The sequence below is a fragment of the Oncorhynchus kisutch genome, linkage group LG22 (genome assembly GCF_002021735.2).
Source record: "Oncorhynchus kisutch isolate 150728-3 linkage group LG22, Okis_V2, whole genome shotgun sequence".
Lineage (NCBI taxonomy): Eukaryota > Metazoa > Chordata > Actinopteri > Salmoniformes > Salmonidae > Oncorhynchus > Oncorhynchus kisutch.
The window spans coordinates 28,421,769-28,443,207 of NC_034195.2; the positions used below are offsets into that span (position 1 = coordinate 28,421,769).

Below are 21,439 nucleotides of genomic sequence, written 5' to 3' on the forward strand. Positions count from 1 at the left end.
GTGTAACTTTTGCCCCAAATCACATTTTGTCATGCATGTTCAGTCTGATTCAGCAAATGACATTCTACACCATGCAGCATAAATTTGCTAATTCTTACATAAAAGATTATTTCGGTCATTGAAGAGGTACAGCTTAGTCAGGATGTTCCTGTTTTCCTCTGTTTAGAAGGGTTTAGGAGATTTCTAATCAACAAATCCACTGTTTGTTTGCCAGGGTCAAGTTGAGCCAAGGGTCAAGGTTGAAGTACAGGACAAGAACATTTGAGCCAATTAGAGAAAGGTGCTGTTAATCCATAGCTATGTGACAGAACTTGGTTAAACCAAAAATCTAGTATGATATCATTTATAGAGCCATATAAACTGGCATAGCTCTTTGGGTGATCTAAAAAGACAGTTCCAAAGCATCCAAATAAATAGACTACTCTAGATTTGATTTATGTTACTAGGCAAGTCAGTTAAAAACAAATTCTTATTTTCAACGAGGAACAGTGGGTTAACTGCCTTGTTCAGTGGCAGAACGACAGATTTTTACCTTGTCAGCTCGAGGGTTTGATCTTGCAACCTTTCTGTTACTAGTCCTACATTCAAACCACTAGGCTACCTGCCACCTTATAATGAATTGATAAGGGAAGGAGAATAAAATAAATGTATTATGGCATCCTGTTACTCTGTAGCCTACACCATTTTCAGATCACGTAGGACCTGGAGCGGAAGCCTTAAGGTCAGGGAGGTACTGATAAGGGAATGGGGACTCTATTTTTAGACTGGGTTAGCACAAAGACTTGTCCACTGCCATCTGCGTTTAGTCTGAATGAATGACAGAGAGTGGATTTTGCTCCAATGTCTCCCTAGGAACAAAGTCAAGGCAATCTGAAAAGCACAGGGTGATAATACAAAGCCTATGGGCTTGCTGGTCATTAATGAGAAATCACTGAGATGGAATAGAACTCCACAAGGAAAACATGTCCCTTTCTAAATGCTTTAGGAATATTCAAGAAAATAAATGTCAGTGTTGCTCTTATCAAAATCGACATTTTACTCTTTGAAATGAGCCCATATTTCTCTTAATCTCCTGGTTTGGCAATTACAGTAGCATCAGCAGGCATACGGTGACATTTATGTAATTGATAAGACAAAGTGTTACAATTAGCAGGCAGCAAAGCCTAACTTGGGAAGTGGTCACACGTCAGGCTAAAACGATGAAGCATCAAACACCTCTGAAATAGTCTCAGCAGTCGGATGGAATTATCCTGCTTACGTCAGGGACCATTAACTAGATTCAGCCGCAGGCCAATTCATTGCACATCCCCACAGACCCACTGCTTGGAGGACTGAAGCCACAAGTGAACTGACATTTTGTATTGTGCTGTATTCTCACTGAAAACAGCTAACAAAATCCCTGACCATCCTATTGTACAGGGTAGTGCATGTTTCAATAAACATTAATCCATGATTCTTAAATGTCAGTGTATGGTTTTGTATTATGAATTTAATGGATTATACATTGCACCCACAATGTTAGACTAGTATAGAAATAAAAGCAATAATCAATGCGTATTGACAAATATAAAATATTACAAACTAAGAAATTGAGCAGTCATGCAGTGTCACTTTAATCTATGCTTTGTGTAAAGACTGCTTAGTATACTAAACCAATGGGGAAAACCCCAATAGAAACATATTGCATTGGCCTCCTAAGGACAAAAATAAACTGGATAAAGAATATTTATATTGTACTAATTAAGACCGATTGTTACAGATTTACCCCAAAAACCTGCCAGACTACTCTCTAATAAGTTTGCAGTCTTATATAATTTTGCGAAACATCAACAGCTAAATATGATCCATTTTGATTCATACCAAAAGGGCAACCTCGATGCAGCCTCTGAAACACATTAAGAGACACACAAAGACACTTCAAATAAATGTACTTGTCTCAGACAATGTAAACATATCATACAAGGCATTCCCTTAATTTTATTGACCTGAACCAAAGGCGTTAAAATAAAACGTCATCAATGTATACTCTTGTTTAGATACTGTACAAACATGTTAGCAATGTGTCCAATATTCTCTGTCGGGTGCATCTTGGTGTAGCTGATGAACTGGCGTCGTAGTTTCCGGAGCTCTGCCATGTTTAGACTTCTGGTCAGTTCTATGTTTGACATCAGGTTAAGGAAACACAGTGATAAACACTCATGAATTCTCTGATGTGTCAAGAGCTGAAAGCAAGGTTACAGTATCGAATACATTTGGCTTCGGCCCCTTTATGTCCCGAAACCACAATTTGAAGAGATTAATGTATGCTTTCAGAAGGCTGTGCAGAAACATCATCTCTCTGAAGACAATCAATATTCAACTCACATTTTGTAGTTCAAGACTCCACTAGCACTACTTTGCCTGTGCTATGTTGTTCAAAGTGAGCTGCAGGGGGAACAACAAAGTACTGGTTTCTGAGTCTGCTTCGGAATCCTGATAAAAGCCAGTCGCCATGCTTCCAATGATTTGGTCCCTGTCTCAAACATCCTATGTGTTTGATGGTGATACCTTTCTGGTGGCTCAGTTGCTGCGCCACCAACTGCATCAAATGAAAGATACTCTTTGATGGATGTCCATTTATCCACAGCCCCATGCTAAGAGATCCAGTTATTTGATACAAGATGACATTAACCCCTGTTGATGCTAGACTGTGTGAGGTGGTGATTAAAATAAAAAGAATACGTCCATGAGAGACTGTCAAATAAATAATACTAAAATAATACATTTTAGAAGGAGGAGGGGGGTATATGTGAGCAACATGCAAAATGTGGCAAAGGATATCTTTTCTGTAGCTCCTGGAACAGCAATGAGATCCCCTGGAACACTTGTCTTCTGGGAGTTGAGAATTGCCTGGTACAAACAGAAAGAGTCAATATACATTCTTCCAACAGACAGCATTGCAGACAGTATTTAATAACACAACTGAAGCAATAATGTTAAGCATTAAAAAATAATACATTCAACAAATTATCCTGAAAGTAAAACAGAGAAACAGAAGAAAACAGCAGGGGGGTGACCAATGCAGGGATTGAAAAAACAATAAAGGAAGTTACTGATAAATATGAAGGCTCTCACCATCAACACATCTTGTGTGACTTTGTCCAGCTCATACAAGAAGTTTGTAGATGACAGTGGTTGCTGCAACAGATGGATGAAAAACTTCACTTAAAACCTGAAACTACCAACTGCATGCAGAAACATTACTTTGTGATTTATGCATGGAAACAAGTTTCTTACACTCTGTGTCGACTGGTTAGGAGGGGGTGCTTTCCTTTTGAAGATGGCATCAGAGATGGCTTCAAATGGAAGTGTGTCTTCTTTCTGAATGGTGAAAAGTGGGCTGTCCCATCTGTTCCTGGAGTCTGGAGTTTCAAATCTCAGCACCAGCGCATCTAGGCTGTGAAAGCAAAAGCAGAACCAAAGACCATGAGTCTGCAAGTCACATTAGCAAATGGAATTTCACTCATGCATCCAATTGAAGCCTATGACATTTTCATTGTGCATATAATTGTGATAATGTAAATGACTAAAATGTCATTGTAAATCAGGGCTCCCGAGTGGAGCAGCGGTCTAAGGCACTGCATCTCTGGCAACCCTAGTTCGATTCCAGGCTGTATCACAACCGGCTGTGATTGGAAGTCCCACAGGGCAGCACACAATTGGCCCAGCGTTGTCCGGGTTTGGTCGGTGTAGGCCATCATTGTAATTAAGAATTTGTTCTTAACTGACTTGCCTAGTTAAATAAAGGTTACAAATGCAATGTATTGATATGAGATTGTGATTTATTTTATTGATTATGTATTTCTTTATTTCCTTTTGATTCCATAAAAACCTATTTAGGGACAGGTGTTGAAAATTAGCATAAACTACAAAACACTATAGTGCAATGCATCAGACAAACATTTATTCAATTTGTCAATGTGTTTCTCTACCAAATAGAAATACATTAAATGTTGCCAATTTAGGCAATAACACAACATGAGAAAGAATTAGGCATCAATGGTATCTTAAAACATTTACAAAAAGTAGTCTGCATTTGTTAAAATGTGGAGATGGCCATGTTGTTTAGACATACAATGACTCATTGAGAACAAGGCGGGTCTTTGAGCAGTACTGTCGTTAGCTCTTATAAATCCTGTGAGCAAAATAAAAATTGTCCAAGGGAAAGTAACTTGGTCTACTTACATCTCCTGAGTGTACTGCTCTTCAACATCCCTTTCAGTGTTCCATGTTGAGCTCACTTCGGCTGACGTCAAACAGTAAACCTTCATGAATAAATATGGTACATTTAAGAGGTAAATCTCAGTGTCACCGAGAAAACAAATCTCATGAATTAAAGAAAGCATATTTTTGAATGGTAGCGTACACCTAAACTACATAAGCACTGTACGCCATGGTGCTCCTAAATTTGAAACAGAGTGCAAACTCCACCCACCCATAATGGCTAGTCTACCCCAAGGGGTATCATGCACAGCCACTGTTAAAATCATGTTTTCCATCAACAACATATTACATACCAGACAGTGAGGCGTCTGTGTGTGTTTGATCAGACAAAAAAGTTCATATCTGTAGCCTAATGGATTACAATAGAAGAAACACAAATTTAAAGATGTTTAGGTTAGGTGATATACATAGAAAGCACCTTATTGCCATAGCCACCCACACACTTTTATTTGCAATATCCATCAAAATCAATTATAAAAAACAAATGGAGAACATTTACCTTTGATATAGTTCAATGAATCCAGAATTACAATATCCTCTTTGTTGATTCTCCTAATGCAATAAACCAACATTTTTTATGAATTAATCTCTTCTGTAACTTCAAAACAAATCCAATTTGATTCTGGAAATAGAGGCAGAAACGTTACACAATCTATGAGCAGTACACTCACCTCTCTGCTTCAGCTCTTAGAGATCCTCTTACATTTTTCTCATTCTGAGAATCTGTGACACATATATCAACAATGTTAATATGTGAGCTGGAACTACAATCAATATCCTATTTATCGGCTATCGCTTCACTGTTGTTAATACATAAGGGGAGGAATTTATGGGGCAATATTGGCACATGCTGCGTTCACGTGCTAGTTGGAACTAGGAAACTCAGAAATAAACGCAACATGTCAAGTGTTGGTCCCATGTTTCATGAGCTGAAGTAAAAATCACGGAAATGTTCTATACACACAAAAAGATTATTTCTCTCAAATTGTGTGCACAAATTTGTTTACATCCCTGTTAGTGAGCATTTTTCCTTTGCCAAGATAATCCATCCACCTGACAGGTGTGGCATATCAAGAAGCTGATTAAACAGCATGATCCTTACACACGTGCACCTTGTGATGGGGACAATAAACTGACACTAAAATGTAGAGTTGTCACACACAACCCAATGCCACAGATGTCTCAAATTGAGGGAGTGTGCAATTGGCATGCTGATTGCAGGAATGTCCACCAGAGTTGATGCCAGAGAATTGAATGTTAGTTTCTCTACCATAAGCTGCCTCCAACATTGTTTCAGAAAATTTGGCAGTACGTCCAACTGCATCACAACCGCAGACCACGTCAGCCCAGGACCTCCACATCCTGCTTTTTCACCTGCAGGATAGTCATAGACGAGCCACCCGGACAGCTGATGAAACTATGGGTTTGCACAACCAATGAATTTATGCATAAACTGTCATAGGAAGATCCTCTGCGTGTTCGTCGTCCTCACCAGAGTCTTGACCTGACTGCAGTTTGGCGTCGTAACCTACTTCAATGGACAAATGTTAACCTTTGATGGCCACTGGCATGCTGGAAGTGCGTTCTTCACAGATTAATCCCGGCATCAACCAGGCAGATGGCAGACAGCATCGTGTAGGCGAGCGGTTTGCCCTATGGTGGTTATGGGCAGGCATATGCTACGGACAATGAACACAATATTACCAATGGCAATTTGAATGCACATTGTCAAGCCATTCATTCGCCGCCATCACCTCATGTTTCAGCATGACAATGCACGGCCCCATGTCGCCAGGGTTGGTACACAATTCCTGGAAGCTGAAAATGTCTGTTCTTCCATGGCCTGCATACTCAGACATGTCACTCATTGAGCACGTTTGGGATGCTCTGGATTGATGTGTACGACAGTGTTCCAGTTACAGCCTATATCCAGCAACTTCGCACAGCCATTGAAGAGTGGGACAACATTCCACAGGCCGCAATCAACAGCCTGATCAACTGTATTTTCGAAGAAGATGTGTTGCACCAGATAGCTAATGTATCTGAAAACGAGTCTAGCTATGCTAGAACAGCAAGTTAGAACCACATAACTAGAATTAATTATATTTCTATAATCTCGAGAAGTCGGTACAGAAAGGAGTGTAGGCTACATGCATGGCAACAGCAGCCACTAACATTGAGTGGCTGCTGACTCAACTCCAGCCACTTTAATAATGGGAATTGATGGGAAATGTAAAATATATCACTAGCCACTTTAAACAATGCTACCTAATATAATGTTTACATACCCTACATTATTCATCTCATATGTATACGTATATACTGTACTCTATCATCTACTGCATCCTTATGTAATACATGTATCACTAGCCACTTTAACTATGCCACTTTGTTTACATACTCATCTCATATGTATATACTGCACTCAATACCATCTACTGTATCTTGCCTATGCCGCTCTGTACCATCACTCATTCATATATCTTTATGTACATATTCTTTATCCCCTTACACTTGTGTCTATAAGGTAGTAGTTGTGGAATTGTTAGCTAGATTACTTGTTGGTTATTACTGCATTGTCGGAACTAGAAGCACAAGCATTTCGCTACACTCGCACTAACATCTGCTAACCATGTGTATGTGACAAATTAAATTTGATTTGATTGCCCAGAACAAAGTGGTTGGGCAGTGGAGACTGCTGAGGGAGGACAGGTCATGTCTGAAACGGAGCCAATGGAATGGCATCAAAAACATGAAAGCCGTGTATTTGATACCATTCCGCTCCAAACATTACCACGAGCAAGTTCTCCTTAATTTAAGGTGCCACCAACCTCTTGTGGTTGAAAGCCATATGTGAGCTAGCTACTGTTAGCTAAGAGGTTTAGCTAGCTAACAACTGTAGCAAGCTAATCAGCTAACTTTCAGCATACCTGCGTATACAGCGTTCTTCTCAATTCCCAACGTTCCATCTCCTACATTGTGAACCTTTCTCTCTGTATTCTGTTCAAAGTATTCCTGTAATTCCACCGCTCTTCGTGTTTTGCCACTACATGGAAAACCACACATTACTATGAGCGGCATAATGCTAAAAACACATGCAGCTAGCTAGGCATAAACCCGGAAGTAGTATCCGGAAGTTAGCCAACCCCATTATGAAAAAAAAAACTATTTCTACAAAGTATCTTCTTAAAACCTGATATAAAACCTAACCGCAATCCCACTGCTAACCATATGCCTAATCCTAGCCTTAAATTAAATTAAATAAATTTTTGTTTTCGATCATTTTTACGACAGCAATTTTGACTTTGTGGCTGTTCTATCTTGTGGAAACCATTGGTTATTTGTTTTTTCTCGCCTTCCACAATCTTGGGTGTGAAGCCGGGGGTGAATGTATCGTCGATCAGGTATGGCGTCCCGGTGTTGTGCCGAAATGCTCCCCCTTCGCGTGAACGCGCACGCCTGCAAAATAAATAGCGGTGGTACGCCATTCCGGTAAAACATGTGCCTGTCACAATCATTCAAACAAAATGTCAAGAAGACTACACTTCTGTAGTCCTGTAATGTGTCTGTAAGGGCACCTACTAGATCCACAGACCTTGCTAGGTTAAGAGAGCTTGATTGGAGCATGCCAGAAAGATATTTGGCATCACCAAGCCCTATGAAATGTAAATCTATCTGAGAAAGAAGGCCCCTTGCCTCCACTGATCTATCCCCACTATTTTCAAGTGTGATATCCTGTAGCACTCTCAGAACTGCTGGAAGACTGTCCCTCAGATTACGGCCATGCCATGTACTGTATCTGCATGCCCACCTTACATCCGTAAGTCTCTGTAGTTCCCTGGGCTGCTGCTGTGGATACAGCTCTTTCTGAACTACAAGTCACTTGAGATGAACGTATGAGCCAGATACAAAGTAATAAAGCTTCTGCAGGAGAGCAAAAAAGTTAACTGCCTCATGCACTGATTTTACAGCATCGTCAAGAACCAAATTCAAACAATGTGCATTACAGTGCACAAAAAATACTAATCTTGCACTGTTTTTAATCCGTGCAGACACCAGAATGCTTTCCGCTCATGACGAATGCACAGTCATTGCCTTGCCCCACAAGATTATTTCTGTATTCCAGATCATGATTTTCAAGGCAATCAATTATCATTTTTGTGAGACCTGCTGCATCTTATCTTTCAGCTGACAGAATCTGTAAAAAGTTTGAGGATGTAATAGTACCTCAACACTAAAGACATTTGTTCTTTTTTCTTTCAATCTTTGGTTTCATCTGCAATTACACTAAAAACTTCACTTTCTTTTACTTCTCTTAATATTTCCCTTTGTACCATCTCAGCTCAGCCCTCAAGAATTTGTTATGGATTTGGTGTCTTGTGTACTTAGCATTGCCACATTCATAATTTTCTCTATGAGAGGGTCATGCTTTGCTATTTCTTCTAAGATTGTCAAAAAATTACCCTTGTTGTGAGAGTCATCAGACCCTCGATGACCTCTGCGCTATATATTGAGTGGCAGTTAATAGGAGCACATCTGCAATTGTTTTAATGTCAGTACAGTTTTCCTCCACTTTCTTTTTTCGGTCCTCATTTATGACATCTAACATTGATGAGTTGCTGTCAATAGCCCTTTTATGCTGATTCCAAGCATACATAGCATTGATATGATGCTCTGCCTTCGAATGGAGCTTAAACCCAGAATCTTTAAACAGAGCCTTTTTCCAGTTACAAAAACCTGACTGTGATGTGAAGGCAGATTCAGGTGCATTGGGCAGAAAAAATGCCTACATGCGAAACAATAAGTCAAATCCTGATTTACAGAATATTCAAGCCATGAATTGTCCTTACACCAGGAGCTGGAGAAAGCCATTTTCCTAGTACCATGCTGAGTTCTGGGAAATGTTTTCAAACACAGCTGTACAGTACCCTCTTCTCTGGATCTTGAAATGTCTGAAATACACGTTAAATAATGTGTCATATCTCTATAGAGATTTATAATTAAGTGATCCACAAGATTAGATACTAACAGCTGCTAACTAAAATGTGTAGATTAAAGTATAGGCCTGGCCTACCATTGGGTCCTTTTGGAACAGCATATCTGGTGCTTGATGCAGTTGGGAGGGGCTCGATGACCTCTCCTGGCAGCTCTGGCTCACTGTCTTGCTCTGTGTCATCCCTAGATACATCTATTACATTAAAATATGACAAGAACCTTTAGTGTATAATCACAATGAAAATGCCACAGCCATCAAAAACACACATGAATCAACAACCAACATTTTAAAGTGAGGCTTAATCTGACAAAATAATCTATTACAAACTGAAGCTAAACTTAAATTCTGAACTGGGCATGTGACTGACCGCCTGCTAGATGCTCTGACCTAGTGGTGGTAGACTGAGTCCTTGTGAAGTCTGACCATACTGACTCTGACGAGCCTCAGGTAGGGAGTTGCTCTGGGGTCCAGTGGTGATGCAAGGGCTGGGGTCTGTTTGCACCTGATCTGCCTGTTTGTGCTTCTTTAAGTGTGATATCTCTCCCTTTTTCATGTTTAATTGTGGTAATATTTTGAGTAACATTAACAGATTGATAATAACAATAGTTGGTTTTGAGTTCAAGTACGAAAATCTAACTGAGTTAAAGGATTTCAAATTGCTGAATGTTAACTTGCTGAACACTGACAGCTGTAGCCTACTAGTTACCCCACATTAGCTAAACATTCGTAAACTGTCATTTACGACACTGCATTGTATATGCGTTTATTACTAGCACAGATGTAAACATAATGTTAGGCTAAATTGGGAACCGATCTCTCTTATCTGATTAACTGTCTGTTAATGGAGCCAAAGATTTAAAGTTAACTTACACAGCGACTCAACTTTCGTAATAGTTGTTCAGTAAACCTAAACCCGATGCTAAACCTTAAAACTTACTTCAAATATGATGCTTTCGTCAATCTCGAAAATAGATCGTGAAGCTGTGGAAATATTATCTCTTCTTCTATATGTTCTTCTTCTTCTGTATCTCGCAACCAACGTTAATATTCTCTCTTCCTCGTCCTCGATTTGAAAAATGCGCCACCTAACGTCAAAATAAATGCTTCTTTCAACAAGAGGTGAAATGAGATGTCAATCAGCATCAAACTGCCAGTAGCGAATAAAATTTTAGGGTGGCACCCGGGGTGGCCAATCAGATTTCAGGGGTGTCCAGTGCCAACCTGGACACCCCTCTGGCTCCGCCCCTGGTCAGCATGCCAATTGCGCAATCCCTCAAAACTTGAGACATCTGTGACATTGTGTTGTGTGACAAAACTACACATTTTAGAGGGGCCTTTTATTGTCCCCAGCACAAGGTGCACCTGTGTAATGATCATGCCTATTAATCCGTTTCTTGATATATGCCAAGTGGATGGATTCTCTTGGCAAAGGAGAAATGCTCTCTAACAGAGATGTAAACAAATGTGTGCACAACATTTGAGAGGAATAAGCTTTTTGTGCATAAGGAAACATTTTCTGGGATCTTTCATATATCAGCTCATGAAACCAACATTTGACATGTTGCGTTCATATGTTTTGTCCAGTGTATAACCACAGATGGACAAGGTTTATGTCAAATATAATCTTTGGTATATCTTCACATTACACATCATTGATAATCAAAGCATTAAGTGATGTGAAGGGCATATGCTCTAAGGCTGAACAGATTATCCGTTTATAGTATAAAGAAGCGTTGATACAACATCGATTAATTGCTAAAACAATAAGTGTAGTGGACAGGCTTCATTTTATATGATAAATGTGGGTGATAGTGACCTAAATTGCCTCAAGACATGAAACATTTTTGTTATTCAATTTTTATTCAGATATGAGAAGCACTACAAGAGTGTATAATTATGGGGCGAAATATATGTATATATATATATATATATATATAAATTTTTTTTTTTTAACAATACATTAGGCTAGTTTAGCTCAGCTTTCCTGGAGACTCAAAGGGGTGCACGTTCTGGTTTCTGCCCTAGTACTACACTGCTGATTCAAATAATCAAAGCTTGATGATTAGTTGATTATTTTAATCAGTTGTGTAGTGCTAGGACAAAAACCAAAACGTGCTCCTCTTGGGGTCCTGAGGACCGAGTTTGAGAAACGCTGGTTTAGATTAACATCTTGCGAATGTCGATATGATGACTTTATTGAAATCCTCCATTCATCTTCTTTCTGGGTTGATACTGTACAGGTGTTGCGTGCCCTCTGCCTTCTCAGTTTATTTCTGTTGGTTCAAATGTTGTCCAGTAATTTCATCAGGAAAACCGCCTCCTAACAATTCAACAAATTAAATAAAAATACATTGTGCTGTTAGGTCAACACGAAATACACAAGGGAAATGACAACGCAGCATGTGCCTGCGACCAATCTGGCATTAGGCTGATATAGGCAGAGACGGTAATTAATGTACTCTCTGTTGGTACGGTACACAAACATACAGTATAGGCTACTGCTTGCACATGAATGTATAATATGGAATGTGATACATGTACAATAAGAACCCAACATCAACATACACCATTCACTTACAGTAGATACCTTAAACCCCTTTTAACTCACCCGATCTAATGCCCCGTTTCTGCGGAACCTGTAGAGCCCTTTTCAGCACCTCTTCAATTAACAGCTCTGTCAAACTCTCTGCCTTGCGCTTGGGGTTGGCAGACTGAACTCCAAAAGGGATCTTTCCACCCCCGAAGGAAGATTCCAAAAACGAGCTATCCACACTTTTCTTGCCCATGAAATGACCTAAGGGCAAAATATACATTTTAAAATGTTATCAAAACATGACTAATCACAAATAGTAAACGGAATTATTCAGAGTTAGCTCACTAAACTAAACCAACATATTATGGTGATATAACATGACCTCAAAATTAAATTGTAAAGTAATAAATTGCTCTAGCCTCAATTTTGAAATAATTTCTACTGACACTTTATAAATGACAATAACTTACCAGTTGCCCATAAACTTCCCCTCTGATTTACCTTGATGTTTGAAACTTTATTTCTAAGTTCATTTAAATTGAGACTCATCGAAGATGTCATACCTATGTATGAGAGTAGAACAAAGCAAGAAAGAAGTCCCGATTTGCAGGTCAATGTGCCTCTCGTCATCCTTTTTTTTAAAACGACAGTATTTGTGTACAGAATATGGTAGGCTACTTGTCAAGGTTAAAACCACGCTTTGCTCTGCTCTTGGGAATTTCGTGCTCTCGTGTCACAGCACCAGCATTTATATGATCACGCGCCGTTTATTGAAATGAGATTTAGTCATTCATTATCAACCCCGCTGGCTACTTCTTATTACTTGACTGGGATTGGATTTGGCGCATCATATTGTCCAGTCGGTTGGGGAGACACTAGCCATATTGGTTTGGCTGGACTGAGAAAAAAACCTTTTGAAGGGCAAAAATATTTTTTTTCTCCAGCACATTTTCATCACAGAAGGGATATCAGCCATACCAGAAGGGATCATTTCAGGACACGTTCATGTTTATTTGCAGTTATTTGAAGTAAACATTACAGCAAGGCACAATGGCCGATGCAGGTTGAATATATATGTGATGGATTAAGAAATGCTGCAAATATAAAGGGTTCATTAGCTACTGTGTACATGGATTAGTTTACATGTCCATAATATTGTACATATTATCAAAAGTACAAAGTTTCTCTTGACAGGCTATATAAAAACACTGAGATGTGAAGTTTCATTGACACTGCGTTTTAACAGTGGCTGTTTGGGATGAACACTGACTATCAGATAACCACTAGAAAATGAACAGTTCATACAGCACTTTAATAGAAAGTTTACAAGATAAGTCAATGTGACTATAAATAATCTCCAAAGTAATTTATAAAATTTAATATTGTGGGAGATATACATTGAGAATAATAACAATTAATTTTTACATTGCTTGCAACAAAAGTGAAATCTCCCAAAACATCCCAAGTTTAACAATCACTGCCATACACCATGGAGGTAGATACAGCTGCACAGGTCTCCATCATCAGCTTATTTCAACATGTTCCCATGCACTCAGACATGCTCTAACCCTTTACATTTAAATCACTGCTCTTTTAATTGCCTTAGTACACTGCTGGCAATGAGCCACTTCCAACACCCTGCATTATCTTGCAAAACAGATGCTTTCTCACACTCACCAAAGATAACAATTAACCAAGAAAAACATCAATGACATCACTAAGACAAGTCACCACTACTATGAATATAGATATAAGAGCATTTTAAATGAATGAAAGCTCACTTTTACCAAGCTACAAAATCAGTAGTAAAAAAAGGTAATATCTTTTAGCAAGGCATTTAACTCCAACACCTGTATTTGATCTTGTAGAAAAGTGCTATTTGGGTAGTTTAGCCGGCTTTCATAATAAATGAATGTGAAACTATTTTTGGTATGGAATGGATATAAAATATATAATCTGTGCTAAATGGTACCTAGGTAAGAGTAAATATTTCAACATACAGTATGATAGAAGTTGTAATACTGTTACATAACACCAGTATAGCCACGACCTGCTTGAAGCGCCATCTATTATTATGTATTTTATAAGGCCAAAAATATGAAACCAAGCATATGATATGGCTGCCATAAACTAAAGCAAAGTCATTATGATATGAAACTAAATGTGAGGTAAGCCTGAGGGACGTAACTGATATAACTGGGGTCACTACAGAATGCTGATGAACCAAACCCTGTGCCTTTACAGGTGGGTGTGGTTATGTACCAGAGGCATTTTAAGACATGTATTACAATACAAAACATGCAAGCTTCAAAGGTAAAACAAAGTAAATAATTCATTATAATCTTTTTCCAAAATTACCCAATTGATTTGGAACAACTGCCAGTCCCAAGGCTTTGAGAAACACAAAAAGCATTTAGTTTAAAGGCAAAAAATTAAATAAAAAAAAGGTACCACTTTAGTGCAGCATGTCAAGCATCTGAAGTTAAACTACTATTACCCAAGGAAATGGAGATCGCAGCTTTTATGAAGTTCAAAATTGCTCTCATTGCTTTTATTTTGTCCGCTGATGACACTATCCATGAAACTCTAGGTGAAAGCTGTATGTGGATTTACAGTCAGTCTTACTGCAGGCTCACAGTGCAACCTGGTTGACCTCGTTGGGGGTCAGATTTAACTAATGGTGGTGGCAAGTCCTCTCTCTCATTCACACCCACTGCTTTCCCCACGTCCTCTTCCTGCTTCTTTCTGCACTCGTACTCCATGTCCATCCTTTCTTTCCTCTCTTCTTCGGGCTCTTTGACTTTGTGCACAATAAACAGGTGTCTGTTGAGAGATAGCTGGGACGCAAAACATAATCCACAGTGCAGGCATTGGGGAGTGTTTTCATCAGTTTTATGCTGAGGTATGTGCTTCTGGAACTGTGTGCCATCCTCTGTGGTGAAGCCACACTTTGAGCAGCGAAACTGATGTTTCAGACGCTTGGCGGGGGAGCCTTCTAGGGCAGCGCCTTCCTGCCCCTCTCCCTCAGACTCAACAGCAGGTCTCTTTGAAACAGGTCCCTGCATATCAAAGTTAAAGATAATTCTATTTAAAAAGTGTATATTTTTTTGACAATGTGTAAAATGCTGAAGAAATTAAATATGACAGATCATACATATTGGTATTACTTTTAAAAGAAAAATCACCTCTCCCAAGGCTTTACTGCTATCCAGAGGGGCTGATTTTAACAGACTGAAGTCTGGATTTTTGATCCCATGCATCAAACTGATGTGGTTCTTCAACATGATGTTTGTAGTGAATGTTGTCCTCTCATCTGTGCAATACCTGCACAATAAGAATAAATGATATCATACTAAAAATAGTCATAAAATGTGGTAACCACCGTTTTGTTTTTACATGTTTGTCTATTTACTGTGGAGCCACCCAGCAGCCAATAAGTGCCAGTTATGCCCCAATCTTTCAGGACGCAATGTACTGGGCCCAGTTTCCCAAAAGCATCTTAAGATGCTTTTGGGAAACCGGGCCCTGTAATGTAGATTTCAGGATGAAACCCTCACCAGCAGGTAAATGTATTTTTCTTTCCATCGTGGTCATTGCGAATGTGTCTTCTCAAACTTGTAGAGGAATTGAAAGACCTCTCACACTGCCGGCATGGATAACTCTTCATAGACTACAGAATGCACAGAGAGCAGATTTACTTAATTAAGGGTTGAGCTGACTTGGGAATTATTTCATTTCATTAAGGGGCCTGAAGGCTGTAAATCACACATCTGAGGTGGTCCCTAAATTATCATCTGTCCTATAGTATAAATGCTACAGCAATTTGTTTGAATGCGCAATAGAATTACAAAATTGATCCTCACCCTCCCATGGCTTTTCTTCATGTGAGAGACATAGGCTTCTCGGTCAGGCAGCCAGTGTAGGCACTCTCCACAGTTCCAGCCAGCATTCTTCAGATTGGGCTTGCTGTCTCTAGCGGCCAAGTTGGCCCTTTTTCTGGTTCCGTCTGAGTGTTTTATGGGAGTGTTTACCTTTGGCTGGTGGAATCCCGAGGTAACATCTTGGTGCTGTGCAGTCATCTCTGGTGGTTTTGTGCTTTTCTCCACCTCCTCTTTGAAGATTCCTCCATGTACCCCCTGTAATATAGACAGACAGCTTTTAAAAGACAGAGCTAAAACTGAGCATTATGTGCCCCTTTATATGTCAATGTGACTAGATTGAAGATGATGATGATGCCATACCTTGAAGTGCTGCATTAACGACTGCTTTTGGGTGAAGATTGAAGTGCACTCAGGGCACTTGAACACACAGGTAGCACGCTTTTTGGCGTTCTGATAGAAGTGCTGAAGCAATAACTGCTTTTTCTTGAACACTGTCTCACAAGAACACTTGAAGATTAACCTGGAACAGAAAAACAACCCAATTAGAACAAATAGCATTGAAATCAATCACGTCAAACTTTAAGATGTGTTAGCAAATATGCCCATTTCAGAACATGCATTTAGTTACACAAACTCACTGAGGGGACACTTTGCTGGCATTGTGCTTAGTTGTCAAATGCATTTGACATCCACCAGAAGACTTGAAAGCAACAGGACAGATGGTGCACTTATAGAAGACCTCACAGTGTTTCTCCTCAATGTGACTCTTCTGCACATTAAATGACATGAAAACCATATCACAATGAAGACACCTAGAAGAAAAAGGATTTCCAAAAAAGTGGACAACATTATAAGAATAGTTTTGTGTTATGTATCCACTGAGCATATACTTTAGTAATGACTTACTTATAGCCAGCCTTGCGTGCATAGTGAAGACAGTTCTCCTTCACATGCTTCTGTATATCCACAGAGCGACTCAGCGCACCACACTCAGGGCAGCAATAAGGGGACTTGTGGGCATGAATACGCTGGTGAGCCCGGTAGCTGCACTTGTTGGGTAGCAGCATTGAGCACACCTTACACATCTATATGACAAAATAACACAGAGCAAAACATATAGAAATACTCTCATTTTTACCTGGCCTATGATACTGAACATTTCAGCAATTATAATTATTTTCAATTGAATTATTTCTCACCAGTCCCTCCATTTCTTCCGACAACCTCTGGTAATGGCCTGCGAGACCTTTGTAGTCCAATAGCTGCTTGTTACACTCGAGGCAGCGGAGTCTGTGGCGGATGACTTTGTCTGGATAGAGGGGCATGACTGGTTGGCTTTTAGGTGAGGATAATGGGGGCACATGGGAGCCCACATGCACAGAGGATTCAGTGATCAAGGGTGCAAACATCTGTCCCTCTGCTATGGGCTTCATGGAGAGCTGTGTGCACTGCATCACCACACCTTTGTTCTTATGTTCCCGTGCATGTGCCAGCAGGGCACACTTGTTGAAGAATACCATGGTCTTAGCACAGTGGGTGCAGGCTACTTCAATGTGCACACTCCTCCTGCCATAATGATAAACAAGACTCCTCTCTACCCCAAAGGAGTCCCCACACTCCAGGCAGCAATATCCACGTGGTGGCAAGTTGATGTTGCTCTCTGGTGGTGGGTTTAGGTTGGGTACATATGTGGGTACAGGGTTGGCATTATTTAACAGTCTGTTTAAAGTTCCTGCTGCTGTGCTAGGAATGGCAGCACATGGATTAGGGGCAGCTTTTTTCACTTGGTGTACCAATGGGACAGTGCTGCACACCATAGAAGAGGAAAGTGTGTGTTGTTGGCTCTGTTGATGGGAGGTGGAGCGTGCTGCGACTGAGGCAGCAACACTGTGAGGGACTAGGTTCAGGTTAGCTAAGTGCATTGCCTTGGGAAGCAAGCTTGTATTGGGGGAGTTGCCTGTTTGAACTGATGAAATCCTCTTTTGTGTAGAAGGCCCATGCTGGGCAACTGGCATAGACCTCATAACAGGACTACTTGTATTATGAAAAATAGTTGCGGACTGCATTTGTCCTGGCCTCTTGGAGTTCCCCTCTAATTTAGTATCAGTAACCTTTGAGGGCAGAGCACCAACTGGTGTACTTTTGATGGGCATATCAACAATAATATCACTTATCACATTATGAGAGGGATAGGGAGACAAACTAGGGTAGGCATCCTCAACAATCATACTCTGGGATGGAGAGGACTCAACAGAGTGAACGTCCTCGTTTTCTGAATCAGGTACTACACTGGTAACCGTGCGCTGGATCTGCCCAGTCGTGGTTTTAATGGTCTTTATCCTGACCCTCGGTATGGCTGGGGGTGAGCCAGATGCCAGTGCAGGGGATCCCTTGCCACTGCTGTTACTGCAAATGCTTACAGGACTGTCAGGTGGTTTCATTAACCGCTTCACAGCTTCAAGAGGACTCCTGGGACTTTGTGGTGACATGGGCACTTTTGGACTAACCTTTATGTTGTCATCATGAGCCAATGATAAGTCTTGATAATTTGGTTGTTCACTGGGATCCTTTCTGGCATTTAGAGCCACTAATGCCTCAAGGCATGACGATAGTTTTGATGTTGGAGTTTTGACACATGGATGAGTTGTGGGCATATTAGACACTGCCACTATATTAACGTTACTGCTTGACTCAATATTGTTATGATCATTTGTAGGGAGCATTGCACTACTATAACAATCTCCCTTTACCTTCTGGTCACTGACACTACTGTCAGGCTTCTCTGTCCTGGTATCCTCTGCTTTGATAGATTCTCCTTTGCTCCTTGGAAGGTTCTCAGGTACGTCACAGTCTACTTCATGGCACTTGTCAAACATGCTGTAAGACAGCTGTTTTTTCTGATTGTCTGACATTGGGGGTTCTGCAGACATAAATATAGAGGCAGCAGGGAAGTAGGGTCTCTCTTGTTTTGGACGGATATCAACGCCATTGCTTCGGCTGTCTTCAGATTCTGGACTAGAGATGGGGCTGAACTGGGAAAAGGACTCTGAGAAGGATGGCGTTCCTTCAAGTTTGTGCTGGACGGGGGTCTTCCCTAAGAGTCCTCTTGAGCCACCCCCATTCAAAGCAGACACAAAAGACTTAGAACCACTGTGGTCTATCTGATGAGACTCCATGGCGGCCCCTGACCCCCTGAAACCATTTTGCAATGGGTGTCCAAAGTGTGGGCCCTCTCTCTCTCCACCACTATCAGATGACTCCTGGCGACTTGTGTTCTTCACTATAACACTGACAGCAGGTACATCAGATGCACCCACAGCTTGGTGAACAGATAAGCTGTCATCCATACACATCCCTGTGTGTTTCAGCTGACCTTCTGCCTCATCGTGACTCTCCTGGATGTTCTCTTTGGCATCCAAACTGGTGGCATCGGGGATGTCAAAGGCAGCCAAAAGATCATCAAAATCAGGGGTCTTCATGTCCCCCATGTTCGAATGCTTGCAAAACCTGAGTAAAACACAGAGTTAAAACATAAGCACATAAACTTACAATATATATGGCATATTCCCTGAGGACAGTGACGTTGGAGAGTTCTTTACCATTTGGCTCTTGTTAATGTTTGTTGCTAAAATTCTGCAAGGTTGTCAGTTGGTGTCATTATGGGACGCTCTCTCTGTGCAGATACCGGAGATCAATTAATATGAATTATGTTTACTTTAAAATGCACTAACTAGCTACCTTGTAATGCTAAACATTTTGGCTCACCAACGTTAGCTAACTAGCTGTCAAATAACTTCGCCTAGCACTTGACCCAAGTGGCTACTTAGCTAGCTAGAAAACGTTAACAAATCTCCAGCTGGCAAGCTAGCCACAACAAAGTGTAGATTATTGAAGTTTAACGTCAAAATAGATTGCTGGCTATAATATATCTCATCAAACGTATTATACTACAAGAGAGCTGTTGAAACTGTAGCTAAATAAAGCGTATATGTGTATACAGAGGCTAGAGATAGCTGTTAGTTAGCAAGCTAGCTAAAGTAACGTTAGAAGTGTAGTTAGCTCGGATATTTGACACTTGCAGTTCTAACATAGCTAACGTTAACTCAATGACAAACTAAATCATCTAGGTATGAGATTAAATATATATTCGAATATATAATGAGTACAAAAGAAGAGTTCACCTATCTATCGATTAGCTACCGGTGTTGCTGCCATAATTCTCCCCAGGCCTCGTTCTTTTCGGGTGGACTTCTTCCTTTGCAACAAAACAGCTAGCTAGCTTAATGATTTCTTGCTAGATAACCCGCGGGCGCTAACATGTCCTGTTATCTAGCGAGCCTGTAGTAAAAATGTATTGATCATTCACAAATGGATGAACTATTGGAAGCTATCAATGTGATAGGCTTCAGTAATTGTTATGTGAAAAGGCATTCCACCCCTTCGTCACCAGACCAGTGTGTTGTGAGCAACAATAGCGGATTCGAGGGATCGCCTTCAAAATAAAAGCCCCTCAATGAAACTGATGCAAACCGACAGAAAACAGTGGAATCATGCCACAATTAGACACGAATATATCATGCTAAACAAGGTTGGAATGTTGTTATATAAATTCAACAAAATACAATAATTAGTTAATTTGACACAACAACAAAAAATGTAAGAATCAGTTGAAATCGCGCTGTTGATGTATTAGACTTCAGAATTGCATTTGGGGCACATAGTGGTGTAACGTAAAAATAATGTAAAGTCGTTTTGGGGGGTATCTGTACTTTACTTTAATATTCATGTTTTTGACAACTTTTAATTTTACTTCACTATATTCCTAAAGAAAATAATGTACCTTTTACTCCATACATTTTCCCTGACGCCCAAAAGTACTCGATGATTTGAATTGTTAGCAGGAAAGGAAATATGGTCTAATTCACATAGTTTATCGAGATAACATCCCTGGTCATCCCTACTGCCTCTGATCTGGCGGACTCACAAAACACATGCTGCGTTTGTAAATTATTTCTGAGAGTTGGAGCATGCTCCTGGCTATCTGTAAATATCAAAACTAGAAAATGTGTCCATCTGCTTTGCTTAATATAAGGAATTTGAAATGATTTATACTTGTACTTGTACTTTTACTTTTGATACATAAGTATATTTTAGTGATTACATTTACTTTGGATACTTAAGTACATTACCGGTCAAAGGTTTTAGAACACCTACTCAAGTCAAGGGTTTTTCTTTATTTGTACTATTTTCTACATTGTAGAATAATAGTGAAGACATCAAAACCATGAAATAACACATATGGAATCATGTAGTAACCAAAAGTGTTAAACAAATCAATATATATGTGATATTCTTCAAATAGCCACCCTTTACCTTGATGACAGCTTTGCACACGATTGGCATTCTCTCAAACAGCTTAACCTGGAATGCTTTTCTAACAGTTTTGAAGGAATTCCCACATATGCTGAGAACTTGTTGGCTGCTTTTCCTTCACACTGCAGTCTGACTCATCCAAAACCATCTCAATTTGGTTGAGGTCGAGGGATTGTGCAGGCCAGGTCATCTAATGCAGCAGTCCATCACTCTCCTTCTTGGTAAAATAACCCTTACACAGCCTGGAGGTGTGTTGGGCCATTGTCCTGTTGAAAAATAAATTATAGTCCCACTAAGCGCAAAGCAGATGGGATGGCGTATCGCTGCAGAGGGCTGTGGTAGCCATGCTGGTTAAGTGTGCCTTGAATTCTAAATAAATCGCAGACAGTAGCA

At 40.1% G+C, this 21,439-nt stretch overlaps 2 protein-coding genes across 7 annotated transcripts; both read right to left on the minus strand.

Annotated features, from left to right (window-relative positions):
- Window positions 1-1,461: 1,461 nt before the first annotated feature.
- kti12 (KTI12 chromatin associated homolog) lies at window positions 1,462-10,321 on the minus strand. Of its 3 annotated transcripts, XM_020456328.2 has the most exons (11): window positions 10,197-10,321; window positions 9,338-9,451; window positions 9,114-9,215; window positions 4,935-4,986; window positions 4,763-4,815; window positions 4,557-4,612; window positions 4,225-4,304; window positions 3,277-3,436; window positions 3,115-3,177; window positions 2,821-2,889; window positions 1,470-2,159 (listed from the first exon to the last, which is right to left on the minus strand). In XM_020456328.2, exons 3-11 carry the CDS (start codon window positions 9,133-9,135, stop codon window positions 2,016-2,018), a joined length of 699 nt encoding a protein of 232 aa, XP_020311917.1. In that variant the 5' UTR covers window positions 9,136-9,215; window positions 9,338-9,451; window positions 10,197-10,321; the 3' UTR covers window positions 1,470-2,015. The 3 variants fall into 3 exon arrangements, with proteins under 3 accessions (XP_031657553.1, XP_020311917.1, XP_020311916.1); XM_031801693.1 differs by lacking the exons at window positions 9,114-9,215; window positions 9,338-9,451; window positions 10,197-10,321 and adding an exon at window positions 7,194-7,789 and having other exon boundaries at window positions 1,462-1,885; window positions 2,050-2,159; XM_020456327.2 differs by lacking the exons at window positions 9,114-9,215; window positions 9,338-9,451; window positions 10,197-10,321 and adding an exon at window positions 7,194-7,764.
- Window positions 10,322-12,779: 2,458 nt separating this feature from the next.
- On the minus strand, window positions 12,780-20,146 carry znf592 (zinc finger protein 592). 4 transcript variants are annotated; one of them, XM_031801696.1, is made up of 10 exons: window positions 19,855-20,146; window positions 19,273-19,346; window positions 16,873-19,180; window positions 16,580-16,758; window positions 16,312-16,485; window positions 16,034-16,193; window positions 15,824-15,928; window positions 15,350-15,462; window positions 14,978-15,116; window positions 12,780-14,851 (listed from the first exon to the last, which is right to left on the minus strand). In XM_031801696.1, exons 3-10 carry the CDS (start codon window positions 19,159-19,161, stop codon window positions 14,414-14,416), a joined length of 3,597 nt encoding a protein of 1,198 aa, XP_031657556.1. In that variant the 5' UTR covers window positions 19,162-19,180; window positions 19,273-19,346; window positions 19,855-20,146; the 3' UTR covers window positions 12,780-14,413. The 4 variants fall into 4 exon arrangements, with proteins under 4 accessions (XP_031657556.1, XP_031657554.1, XP_020311628.1 ...); XM_031801694.1 differs by having other exon boundaries at window positions 15,656-15,928; window positions 19,855-20,100; XM_020456039.2 differs by lacking the exon at window positions 19,273-19,346 and having other exon boundaries at window positions 15,656-15,928; window positions 19,855-20,131.
- Window positions 20,147-21,439: the final 1,293 nt, after the last annotated feature.

What these genes read in the sequence shown, in the direction of transcription:
- kti12 (XM_020456327.2), bottom strand. Translation starts at nt 7,344, where the DNA reads ATGCCGCTCATAGTAATGTGTGGTTTTCCATGTAGTGGCAAAACACGA. An exon ending in CTAAGAGCTGAAGCAGAGAG is followed by an intron (nt 4,816 to 4,934) that starts GTGAGTGTACTG and finishes TTATTGCATTAG; the next exon opens with GAGAATCAACAAAGAGGATA. An exon ending in TTCATTGAACTATATCAAAG is followed by an intron (nt 4,613 to 4,762) that starts GTAAATGTTCTC and finishes GTAATCCATTAG; the next exon opens with GCTACAGATATGAACTTTTT.
- znf592 (XM_020456039.2), bottom strand. Translation starts at nt 19,161, where the DNA reads ATGGGGGACATGAAGACCCCTGATTTTGATGATCTTTTGGCTGCCTTT. An exon ending in CGGAAGAAATGGAGGGACTG is followed by an intron (nt 16,759 to 16,872) that starts GTGAGAAATAAT and finishes TTTGTCATATAG; the next exon opens with ATGTGTAAGGTGTGCTCAAT. An exon ending in GCAGTAAAGCCTTGGGAGAG is followed by an intron (nt 14,852 to 14,977) that starts GTGATTTTTCTT and finishes TTTGATATGCAG; the next exon opens with GGACCTGTTTCAAAGAGACC.